Consider the following 19,589-nt stretch of genomic DNA (forward strand, 5'->3'; position numbering starts at 1 on the left):
TTGGAGTAAAATTGTAATGAATTTGATGAAGTTGCTGATTCAATACTGTACATTTAGCATAAAACATTCTACTGATACTGTGTTATGAAGACCAGACGATGTTCATACCATGATGAGTTGATGTGATAGGTTAATGCTGGAATTAACATTGTTATGATAATATTACGATGAGTAATCCTTTTAGCTGGTTTTTTCACATAGAGCCTGTCAATTTATTTTTTATTATAGGCAACAAGACCCCCTCATTTTAGCCTGCTGGCGCCAGTCCCGTTAGCGAACATATATTGAGGTCTGCACACAAGCACGTGTCATGTTTCGAGACATAGTATGTTTGTCGTGCTATCAGGAAGCTGCCATCATAAGTCAACTGACACTGTGGCCTTGATAATCACAGAGAGAAAGTCAACACATCAGCATGTCAATTATGGCAGTGAGCAGCGTCACTAATTTGCCTTGTGGATTTACTGTTAAACAATCTAGATGCCTTAATATTAACCTACTTTTGCGTAACTATGACTTGGTGTTGTTAGGGAATATTTACACGCATGCATGTGTGTGTGTGAGCAGTGGGGAGTGGTGGTGTAGCGGTTAGCGCGCTGTGCTACGAACCCGGCTACCAAAGATCGATTCCCGCTCATGGCCAACATCAGTGACGATTATCTGAACCAGTCCTGGCCCTCCCCTAGGTCGACTCGGCCTTAAATGAGTACCTGGTGCGATGTGTAAACATCGCCACTGGGGAGACAAAAAGGCCGGGCGTGGTGCTGGCCACCCACCCCCTAGGTCTACCGTGCTGGACTGTCCCAATAGTCTGTGAAGGCTATACAGGGCATTTTTTATCGTTGTTTCCTTGTGTAAGTGAGCACGTGTATTTGTTTATATAGTGTTGTGTTAACAACAATAGAGATGCAAAGGTGGCATGGTGTAGTCTTGGTCACACCACCCTCTCATAAACCATCCCCGCTTTAATAGGTGTTTTTTAACAGTACTTACCTTAACAGTTTGTAAGACTCTGCAAGGGATATGTATCTTTCCGTTTATAGTGAGAAATGGTGCAATTGTAAGTGCACTGTACTCATTATGGGCCAAGTAGCTGGCGTGGTGACTGAGTGCACTACTGACCACACCACTCGTTCTTTATTCCAGCCTTAATAGATGCTTGCCAACTGTACTAGCTCCAGCACTTCTATAAGGCTAATGGGGAAATGTATGCCTTTGTGTATACGCCTGGCACAGACTCGGAAATGACTTCATTACCAATGAATAGTGAATTGCTTTTGCGGAGTGCAGAAGTGGTGCTGCACTGTTGTCTGCCATCCCAATTCAGTGTTCGCTGAAAATAAGCACCATGACATGTGCATATGAAACATGGAAGCTGGTGGTGAATAGGGAACAGAAACTGAAAAATATGCAGAGAAGGATGGAGAGTGGCATGCTTTGGAAGAGGAACACCAGTATCGAAAATGTAAGCAAGTCAGAGGCTCAGTATAGAGAAGTAAGTGGGCTTGCGCAGGACACTTCGCTGGAAGCATTTGATGGCTGCTGGTGGAGACTGAATAGAGAGTGGCAGCCAAATAAGGCAACACGCCGAGAGAAGGTTGTCCATAGAGGTAGAGCGATGAAATCAACTCGCATGCAGAGGAAGCACGTGGTTTGTTGGATCACGAGACTACGATGGATGGCAAAGGCTTGGGGAGGCATTCGTCCAGCAGTGAATGGATCATGGCTAGTGAATGTGAGCTATTCAGGATATTACTGTTACTGCATTGCCCTTACCCTGCACCTTCGATTAGCGCAGTGGGCTACGTATGTTGTGAAAGACGTTCAACATACATACAGACATGCATGAATGTTAACAGGAAATTATAATCAGTAATAGAGTTCAGATGCCTGCTGTTGACTAAACATGGAATCACAGTAAACACCTCAACACACACAAGTACCCTTAACCAAAAAAACATCTCACCTACCACCACCACCACAAATCGTGCGTCGTGGGACCATGAGGGATGACGACGGTTTGTGAACGCTTCGATCTATCCGTGGGTTCATTGTAGCTGATGATGGTAGTGATGAAATGTACGGTATTTTACAAAACAACTGCAAATCTTACGCTGCCAGCGGTGAGCTTTTGCTTGACCGGTGGCAGCGGCGGTGGCTGGCCGGTGCCGCTTGTGCCAAGCACAGTGACCACGACGGCATCGTGGTGATGAGTAGCATCGTTGTCCTTCATTTTTCCGCAGCCTCGTGGAATTGGCCAGCCGAGCGTCTACCACGCAGCCTTCGTCATCTTCCTCGAGTTCTTCGCATGGGGGCTTCTCACTGCACCCACGCTGACCGTACGTGCGCGCAAACACACACATGTGGAATGGCAGATCCGCCTATAGCCTTAACAGACTGTTGGGGCACGTGTTATTTGCGAGCAAACTATGAAGGCCGGCACAGCACATGAGGGGGTCGGTGGCCAGCACCACGACAGGCCGCCTTTGTCTCCCCAGTGGCGATGTTTACACATCACAACAGGTATATGTACTCATATGAGGCTGAGTCGACCTAGGGGAGGCCCAGGACTGGTTCAGATAATCGTCACTGGTGTTGACCATGAGCGGCAATCAAATTTGGGATTGACACGCACACAAACGTACGCACACATTGATTTTCAGGCCTGTGGTTTTTTCAATTGTTTTGGTTTCTTGGCTTTCCTTCATTATAATGGAAATAACGGGGGTTTTGTTAATAAAACGAGACCGCGCCCTTGAAGAATTCCGGCGTTTATTTTGAGGACACACTGTACACATCGACACAAATGTGTCATTCGCTCGCTTTCGCTTCGTCAAAATCAACGGAGCGGAGAAACACATCTGGCCGCGATAGTTCCCAGAAACGTCGCTGCTCCTCCACGACTTATTCGGGCAATGGCAAAACACACCCTTCTCCCCCCGCTTTCGCCCTCTTGCACTTAATGGCGACATGCTCAATGAGAAAGCGGTTTCCGTGGCTTTCTTTGTGGCTGCCTGTGTGAAACACTTCCTCTTTTTGTTCGCAATCACATTCCAGCAATCGTCATACTCATGCCTTCCATATGGCCCTGTTACACTGCAGGCTTTAGGCTTTATTATCACTTCGTTCTTATATATGTGAAACTTACGACTTTGTCCGCATCTATGAACTATTTTTGTATTTTACCAGGTAAAGCCCACTGAGGTCAATAGCTCTTTTTCAGGAGCGACCTGGCCACAAATGATAGCTCAACGAAGTGGCTTGTTGCGTGGAAATGTATAGCAGCCAAAACTCTAAACGTATGATGTTGATTCTATATGTGGAGGAGAAACTGGAGGACCCGGAGAAAAATCCACGCGACCAGGGGGAGAGAGGATATGCAAACTCCAAATATACAGCAGGCGTTAGGGTCGGGATCGAACCCTCCACCAGGCGAGAAAGTTAACATGTAGCCACCACGGCTGCGACACATTTTCACAATTATGGAATCACACGGCAGGATAACAATTTTATAGTGACTTGTGCTGTGAGCAAGTGGTTTGATGGGTGAGAAGAATAGTTATTCTGGGTGGAGATTAAAACCTTGGGACATTGATGATGATAATGGACCTGGTTCATTGCACTCGATGTGGACCATGTAGAGCCGTTTTCGTCACTAATTTTCAGAGGTGGGCCATTTTCACCAATAAGACATCGGTGTGAGGGCCGCCACACCGCCTGCAAGGTGGTGTTGTCACGTGTTGTGTTGTGTCGAGGGCCGCACTAAAGGCCACCAGGGGCCGCCAGTGGCCCACGGGCCTTGCAATTAAGAACACTGAGACACAATACAGCTCCATCAAGGCCACTCATTATGGTTTGGTGTGAGGGCACACACCTTTCAATTGTCCCTTGTATCAGTAAAATCACCGCATGTCTACAGTTGATGCTGGTGCGCAGCGTGGTTGGCATGGGCCCTGATTCAAGGAATTAACGGCGTCCCTTGTGTTCAACTTTCCGGCTCTATTTTTTCCTGGCGTCTGTGTCCCTCCGGCAATTGAACCTCTTGAGCCCCAGTGCTCCGGTGCAGCTGCACTTGCTACACATGCGATAGCTACTCCGCTGTATCGACGCCTACTCGGGGTGTCGGTTGGAGGGAGGGGGTGGGTGGTTTTGCGTGCCAAGACCGTGCTGACCTCGCTGTGTGTCGTGTGCAGGTGCTGCACGAGACCTTTCCCCAGCACACGTTCCTCATGAACGGCCTCATACAGGGTGTCAAGGTACGAGCCGCTCATCGTCACCGCTGAATATTTACACCGCGCCTCTCGCGCCATGCAGCTTTGAGGCCCTCTGCCACATCGTAGCCAAAATGAGCACCCCACCGTGGCAGCTGGCCCTGTGCTGTACAAGGTGATCACAGCATAGGCCTTCGAGTGAGCATTCGTCTTCCAGAAGGTGGCGATATTGCCAATTATATATAGTAATTTTTCAAGTAATTTATTCAATTTGGACCGCGATGCCTGCACGCATTTGCGTACTGTTGTTTTTTTAAGAACGTCAAAGTGTCTGTAACATTCACCATGAAACGGATGACGCATATTTTATCGTTAATACGCACCACAGTATTAACCAGGGTGGCCGCTGGGCTCAAATCGCGGGGCTGTGCAACAGGCCACGTCACCGCATCCGCTGTCCCGTCCAATCCAGCGAGGATCTCCTTGGGGCCGGTCCGATTGAGAACCCAGGGTGCTAGACACAGCCCCGTGTGGGTAATCGGTCACGTTTTTGTCCCACAAATAATTCTGCTAATCACGATCAAATCTCAAGAATGCAGAGGCCAGGTGTGGTAGAATGCTTGAAGTTGCGGATTAAAATATGGCTGAGGGTCCTGTCAGATTTTCAGCGTTGTCTGGTGGTGCTTTGATGCTATAGAGTAATTGAAAATATTTGTCTATGTTTCATACAAATTTAGATTTAAAGCTTTCGTGACTGCAGGGATTCATATTCTTGGTTCTTTCGGTAAAGTCACGTAGAAGGGAAATAATAAAATAATATATAAAAAAACAATCAAAATTCTCACGACGTTTCGACTGCACCACAAGCAATCATCATCAGGTGCGAAATCCACAGTTCTAACCAAGAATATGTTTCATACAGCTCTAACGACAGTGATGCAATGAGATATACAGTGATCGTGTGATGTGTGTGTGTGCAAGGCGTCTGTTGTCACATGTGAATAGCGGTCGTGCAGCGGTTAGCACGCTGCACTAAGAACCCGGCGACCCGAGTTCGATTCCTGGTCACGGCCAACACCGGTGACGATGATCTGAACCCGTCCTGGGCCTCCCCTTGGTGCGCTCAACCCAAAATGAGTACCTGTTGCGATGAGTAAACATAGCCAGTAGGGAGATAAAGGTAATCGGGCGTGGTGCTGGCCACCCACCCCCTGATGTGTTGTGCCAACCTTCATAGGTACTCGTGAACAACAGTGTTTAGGCGATCCGGGGGATCTTTGTACTGGTTTTACAAATGAGCTGAAGTGTGGTGTGATGTGCGTGCGTGGAGGTGCACATGTTTGTTGATGGGAGTTGTGTAACGATTGATCTGTGTTGTGATCTGTGTTGTGATCTGTGTTGTGACATGAGCTGCCGAGTGTTTGTGTGATGCGTGTGGGTGCTGTCATGTTGACATGGAATGGCTGTTATTTGCGACGTTTGTTGACGTGAGTTGTGCAATTATGTCGTGTCACTCGTGTACAAGTGTGCGCGCGTGTGCGTCCCCGTGGTTTTTGCACGCGAGCAGGGCTTGCTGTCGTTTCTCAGCGCGCCTCTCATTGGCGCGCTCTCCGACGTCTGGGGTCGCAAGTCCTTCCTGCTGCTCACTGTCTTCTTCACCTGCGCACCCATCCCGCTCATGAGGATCAGTCCCTGGTGAGGAGGGCTCATGCTTGCCAACACTTCCAGTTGCTAAACGATTGTCTGAGCATATACTAATAGTCATATTCATGTAAATGCGGACAAACATATAACCAAATACTCTTTGGTTCTTTCGGTAAAGTCACGTAGGTATAAAATAAATACCTACGTGACTTTACCGAAAGAACCAAAGAGTATGGATTCCTGCAGTCACGAAAGCTTCAAATCACGATCTAACCAAATATATTGGTATACATGTCCCGATCGCCCAGAATGCACCCCATCTCATCATAGCTCAGAAGCTAAGCAGGACTTTAGCCTGGATAGTGTTTGGATGGATGACTACAACGTGTATAACAGGTGTCGTAGATGGTTGCGGGGCTAAATCGTAGGCAGCAGAGAAGTAGTGCAGCACAATCCATTGTGTTGGGCATCTTATGTGCCCGATCCCATCATGTCTCAGTTGATGACCTATAGACTCGCACACAGACCTTGAGACTCGCACAGAAACTCAAAAGCTCACACAGATATCTATAGACTCTTACAGAGACATGTAACTGACTGCCTGTCTCACTCTAATGTAAATATGCTCACTGTTTCTGCACAGCATCTTCGGATATGGGTGCATGTAGACGCTATGTACACTGTATAGATTGTATTGTGTGTGCGTGTGTGTTGTGCGTGTGTGTGCGTGTGTGGTGTGTGTGTGCGCGTGTGTGTGTATCTGTGTGTGTGTGTGCGTGTGTCGTTGTGTGCGTGTGTGTGCGTGTGTCGTTGTGTGTGTGTGTGTGTGTTCGCACAGGTGGTACTTTGCCATCATCTCCGTGTCGGGGATCTTCTCGGTCACCTTCTCCGTGGTGTTCGCCTACGTGGCCGACGTGACGCCCGAGCACGAGCGCAGCTCCGCATATGGCCTGGTGAGCCGTGCCAATCGCCCCCCCCCCCCAATATGTTGTGAACTTCTTTCGCACCGTACGTAGCCAAGCGTGCTAATCGGGGGTACGTGGGGGAAGGACTACAAACTACACACAAAAAGAGCACTTGAGTTTTTAATCTACATATACAATATTTGAGACCATCCTAGTGCCTCTCAATTTTCACTTGGCAAGACGACCCTCCGCTGTAGCAGTGCGCGTGCGTTTGTGCCCGTGCGTTCGTGTGCGCGCGCGTGTTTGAGCAGGTGTCGGCAACGTTCGCGGCCAGCCTGGTGACCAGCCCGGCGATCGGCGCGTACCTGAGCACGGCCTACGGCGATGGGCTGGTGGTGGCGCTGGCCACCGGCGTGGCCCTGCTGGACATCGCCTTCATTCTCGTCGCGGTGCCCGAGTCGCTGCCCGAGAAGATGCGGCCGGCCTCGTGGGGGGCGCCCATCTCTTGGGAGCAGGCCGACCCCTTCGCTGTGAGTGGACGAATGAATGCGGCCAGGAGATACGGGCAACGTTGGGTAGGGCAGAAGGGGGGGGGGGGGGGGGGTGGCGTTGGATGTTGAACGCTCACACAAATACATGCACGTGCTATGTGCTATGAAGAACAGCAACCGCCTGAAACAGTGCCAATTCTGTATATTTTTGTTCTTTTAAGGCAGTGTCGTTGACCAGTGTGAGTTTTTTGTTCATGTTAAACAGCGCATTTTTTATCATCTTTTTTTTTTTTACACATTGAATACCGGCTATTAGTCAAAAAATGTATCTAACAAGAACATAGTAAAACATCTAGAGATGTGGCTGTATATCACAGATGCGAAAGAAGGGAGATTTGTATTGAAATTAAATTGTCCGAAGAGTTTTGTGTGTGTCCCCCGCCACAGTGGGGAGCAAGAGCGCAGCTGTTTGCGCGCTGCACTATGAGCCTAGCGACCCGAGTTCGATTCCCTCTCATGTCCAACATCAGTGACGATTATCTGAGCCAGTCCTAGGACATGCCCTAGGTCATCTCAGCCTCAAATGCGTACCTGGTACGGTGTCTAAACATCACCACCAGGGTGGCAAAGGCATCCTGGCATGGTGCTTGCCTCCCACCCCATTGTGTGCCATGCCGGCCTTCATACGTTCCCTAAAATTATCTTGAGGCTTTCGATTTAAAGCTTTCGGTTTCATCTTCTTGGTTCTTTCGGTAAAGTCACGTAGAATGGAAATAATAAAATAAAATAAAAACTTAATAAAATCATTCTCACGACGTTTCGGCCACAACGCAAGCAGCCGTCCATTCTACGTGACTTTACCGAAACAACCAAGACGATATCTTGAGGCTACACGACGGGGGATCTTTGTGTTGTCCCTGCCATGGCCTTGTGTGTGTGTGTGTGTGGCTGTGCACAGTCTCTGCGTAAGGTTGGCCAGGACTCGACAGTGCTGCTGATCTGCATCACGGTGTTCTTGTCCTACCTGCCCGAGGCCGGGCAGTACTCCAGCTTCTTCCTCTACCTGCGCCAGGTGAGAGTGCTAACCACATTTTTATTTCTTTACCAGGTAAGGCTCACTGAGCTATATAGCCTCTTTTTCAGAAGCGACCTGGCCACGCAATGAAGCGGCTTACCGTGGCGTGGAAATTATAGCAGCAGCCGAATCCTCTACCCACACGTCGATTCTAAATGTGGAGGGAAAATACCGGACGAACCGGAGAAAAATGCACTCCACCATGGGGAGAACATGCAAACTCCAAAATATACAGGTATAAGGGTCGGGATTGAACTCGCGACCTCCTGCATGCCAGGCGAGGCAGTTAACATCTCGCCACCAAGATGGGGCGAGGGGGCAGGCAAGAGGCCAGACTCGCGTGAGTATACGTATGTACGTACGTGTTTGTGTGTGTGGTTTTTTTCCCTGCATCTGCCAGTCATCTCTGCTAACCCATAACAAATGCTTCTGTCACGTGACCTCCTGCCAGCGAGCCTTCGAGACTTCACGTCGCTTCAAAATGCACCGAGCCTGGCACAAGAGTAGTGACATCCAGTCGTGCAGTGACGAATGATGGCTGTTGTTGTTTGGTGCCTCACCCATTCATCTCGCTCAGTTAATCCATAACACCTGGGTCTCTCCCGTAACCTGCCAGCTGCGTGCCTTCCACACTTCACGTGGCCTTACCAACGTTCACCTAGCCTGGCACATGTGCTATGGTGACGTCACTGTCACTTAGTGGAGAATGGCGGCTGTTGTTGTGTATTTGCGTGAATGTAATTGTGTATTTATCTGGATGTGCATTTGTTTGTTAGTTTGGCATAAGAGCTGGGTTCATGACCCGACCACTTAGTGGTGAATGACGTCTGTTGTATCTGGGTGTGTATTTGTGTATATTTTGTGCATGTGTGTGTTTGTAAGAGTCTGTGTATATGGAGTGGTACAGTGATTAGCAATTTACGTCACAAACTCGTTGACCTCAGACTGTGGGTGTGTAACCATCAGCACGGGGGAGACAAAGACGACCATAACACTTGTGTGTCTTGCGGGCCTGAATGAGTACTCGCTAATAGCACTTGTCCCAGCAGTCGGTTAAAGGCTATATGTGAGATCTTTGTCTTTTGTGTGGTACAATCGTTGTGGTTCCATCACTGCCACTTAGTGGTGAATAGCAGTCACTGGTGGAGCCAGGGGGTGGGGTGGCACATGCCCCCCCAATGATCTGATCGAAATCTCTAATTTCGAATCATTGGGGTTTATTAGTAATGAATCGGCATTTTGCGACCCCCACTGCCACTGTATAGCATATTATTATGTACCAGGGACTCTATGAGATGATAGGACAATAGTTGGCAATAAGTAACGGCAAAGCAGGTATAAGTGACTCACAGAATTGTGCGCAGTTGCGTATACAGTCCACGACTTCCCTGAAGGCATTCGCCTTCAGCGAGCGCGATGCCGATCACACACGGTTCGAATTCGACCCTCGATCGATGGCTACGCCATCGCCGCACACGCGTCGAATAAAAAGCTCCTTACTTACTAACAACTCCTCTATCATTTTTCATTGCTGGAGGGGTTGCCCCCCCCCCCACCTGAAAATCCAGGCTCTGCCATTGATAGCAGTTGTCTTGTATGTTAGGGTCTACATCGGGTGTGTATTTGTGTGCGTGCGTCAATGTGGATGCACTATGCAGGCCTAAAAGGTGCTTGCTTACAACAGCACTTGACCCAGCGGTCTACATGCCTATATGGAGGGGGACCTTTGTCTTTTTTGTGTGCGGTTAGATCATGGGATTTTCAGCTGGCAGTGTTGCTGCGTTCATTGCTGAGCTCGGAGTTTTATCAATTCTGGCACAGGTAAGACATGCATTCAGTCCTCCAACCATGCTTCACATTGCCAACAGCAAATACTTTTCACAGCGATTCACTCGCATCAGCTGCTGTAACGTGACAAATTAACACTCAGAAAATGAGCAAATAATGAAATTGAATTTAGAAAATTGTACTGCAATGAACGAATCGTGAAATTATGTTTGCAGTCGCGAATATAAATTATTCATCACAACATTTTAATTTTACAACACAACATAAAAGTTATTTATGCTAAATACGTAGCTGGGATGGAACGGTGGCACGGTAGTTAGCGCACTGACCTATGAACCCAGAAACTCAAATGTATTTCTTGGCTACGGCTTGCATCAGCGACGAGTAATATCTTAACGAGCCCTCTGTACCGGAATATACAGGGTGGCCCAAAAGTAAAGACACACGGTTATGATATTGTAGCAAATCACATAGGGTTATTTAATTTATTTTAACAAATGTTCAAACTGACTTCCATTAACATCAATTCATGATGCATGAATTCCCCTTTGAAATAAATGTAGGAATATTTTTTTTAAGATTGCAGGTATAATCTTTGAACATTCATCAATTATGTATTGTCTAAATTCATTCGGGGTTTTTGGTCGAGTTTTGTCAAAGTCATCTGAAAATAAAGAAGTACACTAAATATCAATAATGGCAATGGATTACATTTTTACATAAATAATAAACAACTAAAATGCATTAATGCCAGTGTTAAACAAAATAACCCTGTGTCCTGACTGTTAGGCCATCCTGTACAATTGTGATCTATTATGTTACAAATACATGCATGGGTTGTTTGTCCTTTGCTGCCCCACGAGCCACAGGGAATTAGTGATGGCACTGCATTCAAGCTGTATTAGAAGGTATGGGTTTCCACTATAGTGGCACAGTTGACCGCAATGTTAATATCATATTCCTCTTTCAAGCAGACAGCGAGGAACACACAGCATAGTTGTGTATCTAAAAGATAATTGCAGTGTATCTTCAATACAGAATACAGAAGATGATTTTGACTTAAAACTTTTGCGACTGCAAGAATTCATCTTCTATGGTTCTTTCGGTAAAGTCATGTAGATAGTTCCTGATGACGACCGCTTGTGTTGCGATCGAAACGTCGTGATATTTTTACTCACTTTATTTTTTATTATTTTATTGTTGTTATTTTTTTTCCTATCTACGTGACTTTACCGAAAGAACCATAGAATACATAGCATGATTGTGAGAGACGGCGATGGCTCGTAGAATAATCGTATCTGATGATGAGTATGATGATGATGACGAACAACGTAAACACGTCTGTTAATCTACAAGCGCATTGTGAGCTTTATTTTTTTTAAGTTTCGTATTTTTTCTGAATTATTATTGTGCTATTAGTGTTACTCTCAGAACTCTCACAGAACAGTGCTGCCCTGCATGTTAGGGAATGGTCCACAGAAACGGATAACACAGAGCTACCTCTGAGACCCCTTCAAGTGATGTCTGGTACACATAGCTGGGGGGGGCAGAACTTTCCCACTCGCCACATGACACATAAAAGTCATGTTTGTCACATGACAACAACACATTTTGCATTCTTAGAGCTGTAAATTGGCTAAAGTAACTGCTGAACCAAATTGAATGCAATGATGACTAGGCTGAGACCAGCAATTCAATACACTTGAGAACCCTTTTTAATCACAGGGAGCTATCTAGATTGGAACCAAGGTTCTCAGCAGTATGACCTCAAAACCCTGACCTCTGGGGGACCTGACTCCCGGGTGTGTGTGTGTGTGCATGCAGCAGAACGTTTTTACTTTATTACCTGACCTCTAACCCGTTATTGCGTGACCTCTGACCTGTCACGGTGCCGCAGACGCTTGTGCTGAGCGTGCTAATGCGGTCGATCGGGAACAGAAACACCATCCTCCTGGGACTCGGCTTCCAGATGCTGCAGCTCACGTGGTACGGGTTTGGCTCCCAGCCCTGGTGAGTTGCCGTCTTATTTCTCTTTCACTTCACAAACCGAACTGCTCCATGACTGTGCCGAGCCAGCCCAGCGCACCTCAGGAGGCACGCTGTTGTTTTTCCACTGCAGAAGCAGAACCGTGCCACTTACGTCGCGCGTGGTGAACGAGTCGAGACGGATGTAGATGACGCTTTGATGCCCTGTGCACACCGTGTGCCGACTGACGTCACATGCAATGATTGATTCATTTGTTAGCTCCTCGCCCTGATTTGGAGATACTGAGGCCAGCGCAGCAAGGTTTGGTTTCGGCCCGGCACATCAAGTGGCAAGTGGAGATCCGCTAGTACCATGAGGGGCCCCACTCTGGCTCGGCTCTGATGTGGCAATCGAAAAAGGGGGGGGGCGGGGGGGTTATCTGTGGTTGGGTGAATGTCTGAGATGAGAGAGTGGGTGACAGCGTGAACATCTGGTTGAGATAATAACAATTCTTTAGGACATGCACATGTTTGGGATACTGAGTGGCTTGTCAACATAACGCCCTGAAGGCGAAACTCTACCGATGATTCCTAACAAGGATGAAATCGGTGATTGTGCAGTTGTGCCTGTATTCTGCTGTCGTGTCAAATAATATGGCCACCATTTGAAATCTTGGTGGTCTAATGCACGGCTTAGCACTACACCACGCGGTATACTGGTGTCACTTTACACGCATCATTACAAGTCATGAAGGGAGGACCAATTATGTTGTCACGATATAACATTCTGCGTGTAGGATTTTGATTATTACTCTGGCATGCATAGATCTGTCCGATGAGCGTCTCATCATTTACCGAAAGTGTTAGGACTGGTTTAATTTGTAGCTGGGTTTGTTACAATGTGTTTAATGTGTGGTTTGGTTAGGTATTAGGTGGTTGGGTGAGAGGCTGTGGCAGGTCATTGGTAGTTGGGTGGCAGGACTAAGTATTGATTGTCTGCGTTACTTATTGTGTGAGTGAAGGAGTTGAGTAGTCGGCTGCCAACTGAGTTGCCTACAAATATCTTTTCACCTTAGTTTCACAACTGAAATGTGAGTTTCAATTAAATGATACCTTATCAAAGTCTTCAGTTCCATTCAACCTGTTTGTGGACGTAGGTGTGCATGTGTGTGTGTGTATTCTAGATTTGAAGCTTTCGTGACTGCAAGGATTCATATTCTTAGGTTTTTTCGGTAAAGTCACGTAGGTAAAACATTAAAATTAATAAAAGTAAAATAAAATTTAAATAAAAATCACGACGTTTCAGAGGCACCTGAAGACGGAGGCTTGTGTTGCCTCCGAAACGTCGTGATTTTTATTTTATTTTACTTTTATTAATTTTAATGTTTTACCTACGTGACTTTACCGGAAAAAACCTAAGAATGTGTGTGTGTACTTTGTATTTGCTTGTGGAGAGCGGTATTGTAGCGGTTAGCGCGCTGCGCTACGAACCTGGTGACCCGGGTTCGATACCCGCTCACGCCCAACACCAGTGACGATTATCTGAACCGGTCCTGGACCTCCCCTAGGTCGACTCAGCCCCAAATGAGTACCTGGTGCGATGTGTAAACATCGCCACTAGGGAGACAAAGGCGGCCGGGCGTGGTGTTGGCCACCCACCCCCTTGCGTGTCGTGCCGACCTTCATAGGTGCTCGCTAACAGCACTTGCCCCTACATTCTGTTACAGGCTATATGGGGGATCTTTTTTTGTGTACTTGCATGCAGATGAGTACATATGTGTATTAATGTTGTTTTATGAGCGACGCACACAATAACAGGCACAGCGCCGGGCAGTTAAAATGCAGCCAATTGTCACAGTGGGCAGCACAGGTGGTGCATCTGCCAGTCCTCTCAGCGAGGCAACCCATGGCACCTGGGTCTGTCCCATGACCTCCTGCCAGCAGCGAGCCTTTGACACTTTACGTGGCCTTAAAGTGTACATAACCTGGCGCAAGTGCCGTGGTGACGTTACCGACACTTAGGGGCGAATGGCGGTTGTTGTTGTGGCTGTGGGGTGTACTTGTGCATGCGTACAAGCGTATTACCGGCTGATGCTACAGGGAATGCATTATTTAACATTGATTTATGTGTTGTGCAATATGCTAGCTTTTCATGTGACACGGTTGTGTTTGCCATGATTATTCTTTTGTTTCGTTGCTGTTATTTTCTTTGTTGGTTATGCTTTTACCAGGTCACTCCTATAAATGAGCCTCCTCGTTCTCACCTCGTTAAACAAATTAACTTGACTTGAACTTGCATGTACGTGTTTGCATTTGTTTCTAAATACATATACACACGTGTGAGTGTGTGTGCGCACAAGCGGCGAAATATAGCGGGGAGCGGTAACGTAGTGGTTAGTGCGCTGCACTACGAACCCGGCGACCCGAGTTCAATTTGCGCTCACGGCCAACACCAGTGACCAATCCTGGGCCCTCCTCTCGGTCAACTCAGCCTCAAACGAGTACCTTGTGCGGTGTGTAAACATCGCTGCTCGGGAGACAAAGGCGGCCGGCCGGTCGTGGGCTGCTGGCTAACCCATCCCCGCTCGCTATCGGCACTTGCCCCATCGGTCTGTTAACGCTATGTGGGGGGTCTTTGTCTTTACAGGATGATGTGGGCGTCAGGCGCCGTGGCCGCCATGTCCAGCATCACATTCCCCGCCGTGTCGGCGCTCGTGTCGCGGAACGCCGACGCTGATCAGCAGGGTAACAATCGCCCCGGCACTCGCTCCGGCAGTCGCCCCAGCGCTGTCAAAGCGGTGTTTGTCGTATGGCAATCGGAACATGTTTAGTACTCGGTTCATCATCATCATTGTCATCACGATTCATGGGCAGATAGCCCATTGGTGTCGACCACACATTTCGTCATTTGTTTTCACTTTCCTTTGTCTTGTGCCAATATTCAGTTTTCAGTTTCATTTATTTGGTATAGCCCTGTGAGCCATTCGGATCTTGAATCGGGTGCTTGCACACAGCGTTGGTGTACGGTGCTTTTTATGCAATATTTTGCTGTCTTTTCTTGGATTTTCTGTTTGCACTTAGTCACATATTCACTTTAAGATGTTTTCTTGTTCGTGTTTTTGTTTTTTGTTTGTTGCGGTTGCACCCGATTCAAGAGCCGAATGGCTCACAGGGCTATACCAAAGAAATGAACTTGAACCGCAACAAACAAAAAACAAAAACATGAACAAGAAAATATCTTAAAGTGACTATGTGACTAAGTGCAAACAGAAAATCCAAGAAAAGACAGCAAAATATTGCAGAAAAAGCACCGTACACCAACGCTGTGTGCACAAATCCCAGTGATGTTCAAGTCAAACAACAACAACAACCACAAGACAACTTAGATTAAGGCCATCAGTCTAACTCTGTACTACAACAAACAAAGATGGCCAAACCAAAACAACGTTTTCGAAATCACCAAAATAAAGCCATAAATTCAATGTAACAGTGATCATAGGAACTGTGACCGAATTTTCACAATAAACGACATAAACAACATATACCACCAGACCCTGCAGCCATAGCTGGCTGCATGAGTCACTCCACAACAGCAGGAGCATCAGTCGGAGTATCAACAATTTTTCAATGCACCTTTAAGATCAGCACGCTAAATCAGAACACATGCTAAAGTAGTGCGCACATCTTGATGGCACCAGTCTCTTTTGTCATCGACAAGCCATTTTCTGTTTGGTCTTCCTCTTGTGATGGTCCCATCCATTTTTACCGAACAGCACACTTTTAATTTTCCTGTTGTTATCCATTCCTACACATGTGTTCAAATAGTGCCAGTTTCCTTCTCATCACTGCCTGCATCATCAGGTTGTCTTCTTCTGTGTGCAACCTTTTTACACGTTTTTATTTAACTCACTCTGTCTGTTGTTGTCATATCCTCAAATCTTGTAACTCAATTTTAACCCACTTTCCAATGTGGTATCGACTGCAAACTTGGTATACTTATGTCATACTGATGACAATACTATATTCTATCATAAAAAAAAATAACGTTTATTGTTATATGTTATGTTTCGACTTGGGTCTAATTGTCCACGCTCAACTGACGTTGGCTGTAAATCACCACGGTCCCTTACGTTATGGCAAGCTTTGGGGCCACTTCTTGGAGTCGTGGAGTTCTGCCATTACTCGTACGGTACATTTCATTAAAGCGTTTTTAAAAAACTTTTTTAATATTACTTATTCTTCCATCTACGTTGGTCACTCTTTGGGTCCAGCTTACATGTGGTATCCTTCTGTAGCAATACATTTCGAGTTCCAATATCTTATCTCTGTGAGTTTATTTTAATGTCCAATACAAATTCAGTGATGAGACTCATTTTAATGTAATAGATGCTTTTTTTCTGCAGTCATTGGTTATCGGGCAGAGACCAACTCCTTAACTCTTGAGAACCCGATGTAGTCATGGGCAGCTGAGACCCTGAATAGAGCCCAGGGTCTCAGCGGTGCCAGCTCAAGTTCATTTCAAGTTCAAGTTTATTTATTTGGTATAGCCCTGTGAGCCATTCGGCTCTTGAATCGGGTGCAACCGCAACAAACAAAAAACTAAAACATGAACAAAAAAATCTTAAAGTGAATATGTGACTAAGTGCAAACAGAAAATCCAAGAAAAGACAGCAAAATATTGCAGAAAAAAATCACCGTACACCAACGCTGTGTGCTTTGAAAGAGTATTTGCCATCTGAGCCACCTGACCAACCCTGATGAACCAATGACGTTGGTTGAGTTATCTGGTCGGTGTGCCACGCTTCTCTCTCTGTCTCTGCTGGACTCCCTAGCTCCCTCACTCACCTTGTGCCATACCATCTCCTGTCCCATCCCACCTCTTCCTGTCTTATCCCATCATTTCCCATTCCACCCCATGCTATCTCCTTATCCCATCCCATCTCCTGCTGTCCCATTACTGACATGTTATTGCATTCCATCTCTCTCATCCTGTCCAATACTTCCCATCTCATCCTGTTTCTTCTCATCTCACCTCTTCCCGTTTCATCTTATCCCTGCTGTTTCATCCTATCCCTCCTGTCCCATTGCGTTCGATCCTTCACATCACATTCCATCCCCACTTCTCCATCTCTTCCTTTCCTTCCTTTTCCATCCCCTCTACTTTCTTCCCGCTGTCTCAACCCTGTCTCTCCCCTCTCCCTTCTACCTCCCCCTGCCTCCCTCCTGTCTCCCTCCTGTCTCCTCCCATCTCTCTCCTGTCTCCCCGCCATCTCTCGTGTCTCCCCCTGTCACACCCTGTCACACCCATGTCTTCCCTCTCTTCTCTCCCTCGCGTCTCCCTCGTCCTCCCCCCTTGTCTCACCCGTCTTTGCTCTCTCCCTTGTCTCCCCACTGTCTCCCTCCTGTCTCCGCTGTGTCACCCCTGTCTTCCTCCTGTATCACCAGTGCGTCTCCCCCGTCTCACGCGCGTGTCTCACCTGCGTGTCTCCCCCGTGCGCCGGCCCTCTTGCGGCGGCTCCCCAGGCGTGGTGCAGGGCATGGTGACGGGGATCCGGGGGCTGTGCAACGGCCTGGGCCCCGCACTCTACGGCTTCATCTTCTACCTCTTCCACGTGGAGCTGGACGAGCTACCGGCCATGGGCGATAGCGCCGCCCCCCAGGGCGAGCCTCGCACGCCGCACCGGCCCTCCACGCAGGTGACGGGGGTAGTTTGGGGTTATAACTTGTTTTTTTCTACCAGGTAAGGCGCACTGAGCTATGTATAGGAAATGATCGCTCAACGAAGTGGCTTATTATTTAGCAATTTATTGCAGCCAAATACTACGAATGCACGTTGATTCAAAATGTGGAGGGAAAAACCAGAGGACCTGGAGAAAAATCCACGCGACCACGAGAAGAGAGAGAGGCATGCAAACTCAAAATATACAGCAGGTGTCGGGGTTGGGATCGAACCCACGACCTCCTGTACACCGGGCCAGGTAGTTAACATCTCGCCATGGCGGCACCCCAAACATATTTCTGTTAAACTTCTTTCGCACCGTACATAGTCACCCGTGCTAATCATAGGCACCGGGGAAGAACAAACTAAACACAAAAAGCAGTTATAGGCAAATTAGTTTCCATTCTAAATTATTTAAAAGTGCACAACTCCAGTGGCTTCCTAAGATCGGAAGGAAGAGCATTCCAGACGGCCGCAGAAGTACATCTGAAAGCACCCCGATGCGGTGACCATCCTTGTTCGATGGCCAGCCAACAGCCGCTGCGAGGATGACCGGAGTTCACGTGATGGTTTATGCTCCTATACGAGATCGGCAAGGGTGAGAATGCCATGTATGATTCCAACCCTGGATTACAATACTATTACAACAATATTACTTTACCCACTGCTGCTCCTACTCCTTCCCCCCCCCCCCCCCCACTGCCCACTGTGATCAGAATCGGACGGTGAGGGTTAAACTACCGGGGGTGGTGAGGGTTGAGTAAGATCTAGTATTCTGACCCTGTAGTCCAGTGCTGGCCAACTGCCATCTTGAACGTCTCCCGTGCTGTGTCGATAACTGTCAATATATACACACTTTGAAATTTGCAGAACTCACGGGTACTTCTTTTGGCTCTTGGTTCTTGATACAATTTGGCCACACCTGCTCTAGTCGATATGATACCTTTAACCTTGAATGGTACCCCTGACCTGTGACCCCCACTCCCGCTGCAGACTCTTCTGCCGAAACGGAGAGCGCCGTTGCTCCACCGCGCTTGAGAAACCCCGGTTTCACCACGGGGCGGCTGCCCGCGTTTGAACTCAGGATCTGGGCGGCGCCGGCTGGTGGCTCCGAGCTCTCGGCGAGCGAGCCGCCGGTCACCTCGTCGACGTTGACTCTTGACACCCCCACCCCGCTCCCCCTCGCAGCAGACCATCATCCCGGGGCCACCGTTCCTGTTCGGCGCCTTCCTGGTGCTGCTGGCGCTGCTCGTGGCGCTGTTCATCCCCGAGCACACGGGCCTGGCGCCCGCGTACAGGAGGCACGCGGGGGGCCACGCGGGGGGCCACGCGGGGGGCCACGCGGGGGGCCACGCGCACTCGCCGCCCGTGACGGAGGGCGAGGAGCCGCTGCTGCAGGACAGCCCCGTGTGAGCCGAGAGGGGGGAGATGCGCGCGTGCGCACGCGCGTCCACACGTACGTACAAAGACAAAGATTCCCCCCCCCCCCCCTCCCGTGTGGCTTGAACAGACTGTTGGGGCGAGTGCTGTTAGCGAGTAGCATCTATGAAAGACGGAATGCGGCACGCGAGGGGGTGTGTGGCCAACGCCACGCCCCGGCCGCCTTTGTCTCCCCGGTGGCGATGTTAACACACTGCACTAGGTACTCATTTGAGGCCGAGTCTACCTAGGGGAGACCCAGGGCCGGTTCAGATAATCGTCACTGGCATTGGCCGTGAGCGGGAATCGAACTCGGGTCGCCGGGTTCGTAGTGCAGCGTAGCGCTAACCACTACACTACTCGTACGTATGC

At 48.2% G+C, this 19,589-nt stretch overlaps 1 protein-coding gene across 2 annotated transcripts in view; it reads left to right on the forward strand.

The window, feature by feature from the left end:
- Positions 1 to 19,589, forward strand: part of LOC144740901 (hippocampus abundant transcript 1 protein-like) — a 32,844-nt gene that overhangs the window by 3,226 nt on the left and 10,029 nt on the right. The window contains exons 2-12 of one of the 2 annotated variants that reach the window (XM_078623603.1): positions 2,244 to 2,339; positions 4,194 to 4,256; positions 5,779 to 5,906; positions 6,694 to 6,808; positions 7,072 to 7,290; positions 8,210 to 8,323; positions 10,076 to 10,147; positions 12,012 to 12,124; positions 14,727 to 14,824; positions 17,603 to 17,775; positions 18,987 to 19,254. In XM_078623603.1, coding sequence (XP_078479729.1) covers positions 2,244 to 2,339; positions 4,194 to 4,256; positions 5,779 to 5,906; positions 6,694 to 6,808; positions 7,072 to 7,290; positions 8,210 to 8,323; positions 10,076 to 10,147; positions 12,012 to 12,124; positions 14,727 to 14,824; positions 17,603 to 17,775; positions 18,987 to 19,211 — 1,416 coding nt within the window. In that variant the 3' untranslated portion in view covers positions 19,212 to 19,254. The remainder of the gene's footprint in view (positions 1 to 2,243; positions 2,340 to 4,193; positions 4,257 to 5,778; positions 5,907 to 6,693; positions 6,809 to 7,071; positions 7,291 to 8,209; positions 8,324 to 10,075; positions 10,148 to 12,011; positions 12,125 to 14,726; positions 14,825 to 17,602; positions 17,776 to 18,986; positions 19,255 to 19,589) is intronic. The other variant, XM_078623604.1, reaches the window with a different exon arrangement.

The sequence above is a fragment of the Lampetra planeri genome, unplaced genomic scaffold (genome assembly GCF_965212315.1).
Source record: "Lampetra planeri unplaced genomic scaffold, kcLamPlan1.2.h2 scaffold_342, whole genome shotgun sequence".
NCBI classification, from domain to species: domain Eukaryota; kingdom Metazoa; phylum Chordata; class Hyperoartia; order Petromyzontiformes; family Petromyzontidae; genus Lampetra; species Lampetra planeri.